This window comes from Tarenaya hassleriana, unplaced genomic scaffold, assembly GCF_000463585.1.
Source record: "Tarenaya hassleriana unplaced genomic scaffold, ASM46358v1 Cleome25, whole genome shotgun sequence".
In the NCBI taxonomy this organism is placed as follows: domain Eukaryota; kingdom Viridiplantae; phylum Streptophyta; class Magnoliopsida; order Brassicales; family Cleomaceae; genus Tarenaya; species Tarenaya hassleriana.
In genome coordinates, this window is record NW_010965775.1 from 240,491 (window position 1) to 245,681 (window position 5,191).

Below are 5,191 nucleotides of genomic sequence, written 5' to 3' on the forward strand. Positions count from 1 at the left end.
GCTGGATATATAAAAGGGTATGAGGGCGGCGGAGGAGGAGGAGAACCGCCGTGGCTCCTGCGGGCTGCTGTTGGAGAAGTACGAGCTGGGGAAGCTGGTGGGATGCGGGGCGTTCGCTAAGGTCTACCACGCACGAGACACGCGTACGGGTCAGAGCGTGGCCATAAAGGCCGTGAGCAAGCAGCGGCTGGTGAAGGGAGGGCTCAACGCCCTCGTCAAGAGGGAGATCGCTATCTTGCACCGCTTGCGTCATCCCCACATTGTGCGCCTGTTCGAGGTCCTCGCGACGAAGACGAAGATCTATTTCGTCATGGAGTTCGCCAAAGGCGGAGAGCTCTTCGCCAAGGTTTCCAAGGGGAGGTTCAGCGAGGATCTCAGCCATCGGTATTTCCAGCAGCTCATCTGCGCCGTCGGATACTGCCACTCCCGCGGCGTCTTTCACCGGGATCTGAAGCCGGAGAATCTCCTCCTCGACGAGAAGCTCGATCTCAAGGTCTCCGATTTCGGACTCAGCGCCGTCAACGATCAGATCCGACCCGACGGACTCCTCCACACCCTCTGTGGCACCCCCGCCTATGTCGCGCCGGAGATCCTAGCCAAGAAAGGCTACGACGGCGCCAAGGCCGACGTCTGGTCGTGCGGTGTCGTGCTGTTCGTTCTCAATGCCGGTTATCTCCCCTTCAACGATCCCAACCTCATGGTAATGTACCGTAAGATCTACAAGGGAGAGTTCCGTGTCCCGAAATGGACGTCTCCGGAGCTCCGTCGACTCCTAATCCGGCTTCTCGACACGAATCCGGAGACGAGGATCACCGTCGACGAGATAATCAAAGATCCGTGGTTCAAAAAGGGATACGACGAGAAAATGTCGAGATTCCACCACGAGGAATTCGATCTGAAGCTACCGGAGAGCGAGGAGAGGGGCACGAGACGCCTGAATGCATTCGACATCATATCGGGTTCACCGGGATTCAACCTGTCGGGTCTGTTCAGGGAAGAGAGCAAGATGGAGCGGTTTGTATCGGCAGAGGCGCGGGAGAAGGTGGTGGAGAAGCTGGAGGAGGTGGCGAAAGCGGAGAATTTGACGGTGACGAAAGAGGGGGAATGGGGGATGAAGCTGGAGGGGCAAAAGTGTAATTTTGCGATGGTGGTGGAGATATACCGGTTAACGGACGAGCTGGTGATGATAGAGGCGAGGAAGGGAGAGAGAGGGGGAGTATCAGGACGCGACTTGTGGACAGATACAATAAGGCCGTGTCTTATTCAACTCTCTCATAAACCGGCCGCTACGGTCTCCGGTTGCAGCAGCGTAGGAGCTACTTAGCGTTTACGCGGCGTTTCGGGATACAAACGCTGTTTGTTTATAGGTCATATATGTACATATATATATATTTCTGTCCGGTCCCAACTGTGATAAATAAAAGAAAATAATAAAAAAGAAACTCAAAATCAGTTCTATAAGAAAATGGGTGGTTTATGATCTCCCCCCTAATAAACGAGTTGAACGTCAATTAGGAGTGGCCATGTCGATGTGTTAAAGGTTTCAGTACTCGGTGGGTTGAATGTCATGTAACGGTGATGGTTTTCCAATGGAGAGAGTAGGCGTATACATATATATATGGATCTCTCTGCCTGAAAAAAACAAAACACACACACTCACTCACACCTTCTAAGGCTTAAACATTGCATGCGACTCCCAAACGACCGTTAAAAAAGGAGCAAATAACACAAAAATAGAAGGAAACGATCAGAATGTGAAAGAGACCGGGGCCTCTCTCTATCAATGATGCCAAGCCCAAACGATATCGTTCAGACTCGGCCTGACGCTCTCCTCCATCACTCTCTTGTACTCCAATGCGTTGCTATTCTTCTTCATCTCCACCACGTGAAAACTGGGCACTATCTCATACACCTGCGCTTCAATTGTCAACAACTCCCCCTCCATCCTCACCTTCCCTCCACCCCCGGTCTTCACCTTCATCCCCAGTCCCTTCCCTATCTCCTCCAGCTTCTCCACTATCTCCTCCATGCTCCTCTTTGATGTGAACCTCGTTTCCTCTTTCTCCTCAAACATCCCCGACAGATCAAACCCCGACGACATCGATATTATCTCAAACGCATTCAACTTCCAACACTCTCCCCCACTCTCACTCTGACCATTTCCATCCACCTCTACTTCTGCTCTTGCATCTTTTTCCCCCTTTTGGAACCAACTACTCTCCATTACCTTCTCCATACCCGTCCTTGTCTTTGAGTTTGGATCCAATATCCGCTTCAGCAACCTCCTAACCTCCGCCCCAAACCAGTTCGGAAACTTGAACTCCGCTTTCGCAATCTTCCTATACATCTCCATCAGATTTGGATCCCTAAATGGAAGATACCCCGCTAACAAAACATACAATATCACTCCGCATGACCATACATCCGCTTTGAACCCATCATACCCTTTCCGACATATCACCTCTGGTGCTACATACGCAGGAGTCCCACACGTCGTGTGCAACAACCCGTCCTGACGCCTGGACTCAGCAAGCGAGCTCAGCCCGAAATCTGTCACCTTTAAATTCCCTTCCTCGTCCAGCAGCAGATTCTCTGGCTTCAGGTCCCTATGACACACTCCATGCCTGTGACAATAGTCAACCGCTCTATTTTATATCAATTGAATAATTAAAACTCGTCACATTCTTCTCTCTTGAATGTTTAAAGCACGGTTCGGTGCATCCGCCGGACATCCTCTCGCAGCTTTCCTTTCGCCACTTTGTTGAATAGCTCTCCTCCCTTTACATACTCCATGATGAAATAGATCTTAGTTTTCGTGGCCATTACCTCGTAGAGCTCGACTATGTTGGGGTGCTTGACAAGTTTCATGATAGCAATCTCTCGCTTTATCTGCTCAGTCATACCGACTTTCATAACTTTTTCTTTGTCAATGACCTTCACAGCCACGCTAGTCCCGGTATTCAGATTCCTTGCATGATACACTTTAGCAAATGTCCCTTGGCCAAGTAATCTTCCCAGCTCGTAACGTTGCATCAGTATACTTCCTTTTCTTTTCATTGCCACCAGATGAGGTTAAAACACTACGACGACTATAGCCCTACTATACACTATATTTGTTAAAAACAAGAAAGCAAAAAAAAGACGGTTGAACTCAAGAACCCAGATGATGTTCAACCGTCTTCACACAGATCATGCTTTGATGCGATGCTTTCTTCGGCATTCTGGGGAGAAGTAGGGTTGCGAGCGCAAAACTGGGGATGGAGTGAATGGATTAGAAGCTGGGTCTCATGAGAGATGAGCACCAATAGCAGCCCAGAGAGATCATAGACCTCAGCAGAGGAATTATGTTCAACTTTCAAGCACATGTTTCCGCATTCCTTGGATTAGATGTGAAGCAGATACAAAAGGAAAGCGCAAAACTCTCGATTTCTCTTTGAACAGCAGAGAAACACAATCACAAAAACTGCGGAGAATTGTGGGTTTGACCTGAAACAGGGCAAAGAAATCAAGTTAGCTTCAACTGACAGATATCCTGAGTGCTGCATTACTCCACATGACAAAACATTTGTATGAATCCAGAAACAACACCAATAAGGAAGGAGCAGGTTAATGAAATTGCCGTGTTCTTCAACAAAATAATCTGGGATCAGGTTTTCCACCACGCATAGAGGACGGAGAACACAATTTGATCAAAAAGCAGAAAGGGGAATTCACAAGTGTGAAGCTAATAAGACTTGATAACAAAGATTCGATTTATCCAGAAAGAAGAATAGCAAGTCCGAATCTTATACCATCTAATCTATCCTACAAGTAGAACAATGGCAATCAGCGAACTCTGCAACAGAGTAAGAATTGCAATCATGGAATTCAAGCTTATGACGCGTCCAATGCCCTAAACCAACGAAGTCCGAAACAGAGAGGCTTAAAACGATTCAATCACATAGTGTCGGTCTGTCAAATTACCAAAGGAACGAATCAAACACATCAATTTATGCTGTCAGGAACATCAACCGGAAGCAAGATTCAGATTTGTCATTTTCCCCTTTTGTGCTATGATAAAAGCTTGTCAGTCCCCATATGATAAGAGGCGAAGCAATGTCACATTGAACGCTCGAAACCTCACAGAACCATGGAAACCCCGACACACGAGAATCAACCAAAGAGGTTCCAATTTCGCACAATTTCATCACAAAAGAGACAGAGATCAGCGCATACTGTCGCCGACTCTAATAAATTTCTCTGAATCAGAATGATCAAAAGCAAGGAGACGGGGAATTTTACCTCTCAGGAGAGCGGAAGCTGCAAAAGACGAAGCCAAATTGAAAAACGCAAATGAAATGAAGCAGACTGGGGAAAGTATAAAAGGCGGCCGAGAGAATTATGAATAAGGGTTGATGTTTGCATGATAATTACGAAAATGCCATTGTAGGGATTTTCTAAAGAAAAGGAGAAGCGCCAACCTGTGTCGCTGTGGAATGCGTCCGTTGCAATCAGTTTTTGGCGTATAGTGGTGACGGTAATCACTGCCTGAGTCAATCATTTTCTGATCTTTTGATTGATTAAACCCACCGCATGTATATTCCCTTAAAACAAATGAAATATTTGCGAGAGGTCCATTACAAATCGTGTTTAGCAAGAGAGATGCCATGCCAGAAAAATCGAATGATTGGGTAAGTCGGCATTTTCGTCTTGTGCTTGTTTGTTTATCCGCAAAGGACGATATACGTATACGCACACGCAGGTCAAGAGAAGACTTTCTCTATTATTACAATTGAGGATGCTACTAACCATAACTTTCTGCCTCCTCCTTCCAAATGACAAAACTCAGTGACAACTGGTCCATGGAAGGGACACCTCTTCATCCTACGACTCTCCTTGTCCCCTGTCCAAGGATCTGTTGTATCCATAAAAGAAGATGTTCTTAACAAATTCAAGATACGAATAAAATTCAGATATACTCCATATCATCTTTCCGAAATATATTTTCCTATGTACTTTAAATTTCAATATCTGTAAACCCCCTTTTTCCAATTTCTCCAGAGAGAAAGTTATTTCTGTCGCTTTTCGGACAGGGCTGCAAAATGCTTAAAAGAGGAAGATGTAAAGACAAGCATGACATTGCCAAGGGCCATGATAGGATGTATAATCTGGAGAATGCAAATGGTAATATACAGAGAGGGGGGGGGGGGGG

At 46.5% G+C, this 5,191-nt stretch overlaps 2 protein-coding genes across 2 annotated transcripts in view; one reads left to right on the forward strand and one right to left on the reverse strand.

Moving 5' to 3' along the window:
* LOC104816168 (CBL-interacting serine/threonine-protein kinase 14) overlaps nt 1-1,511 on the forward strand; it is a 2,024-nt gene extending 513 nt beyond the window's left edge. The window contains exon 2 of the mRNA XM_010544861.2: nt 1-1,511. Coding sequence (XP_010543163.1) covers nt 20-1,324 — 1,305 coding nt within the window. The 5' untranslated portion in view covers nt 1-19 and the 3' untranslated portion in view covers nt 1,325-1,511.
* A 79-nt stretch (nt 1,512-1,590) lies between these two features.
* The window catches only part of LOC104816169 (CBL-interacting serine/threonine-protein kinase 15), a 5,900-nt gene continuing 2,299 nt past the window's right edge, over nt 1,591-5,191 (reverse strand). Inside the window, 4 exon segments of the mRNA XM_010544863.2 lie at nt 1,591-2,668; nt 2,716-3,486; nt 4,461-4,583; nt 4,789-4,894. Coding sequence (XP_010543165.1) covers nt 1,781-2,668; nt 2,716-3,057 — 1,230 coding nt within the window. The 5' untranslated portion in view covers nt 3,058-3,486; nt 4,461-4,583; nt 4,789-4,894 and the 3' untranslated portion in view covers nt 1,591-1,780.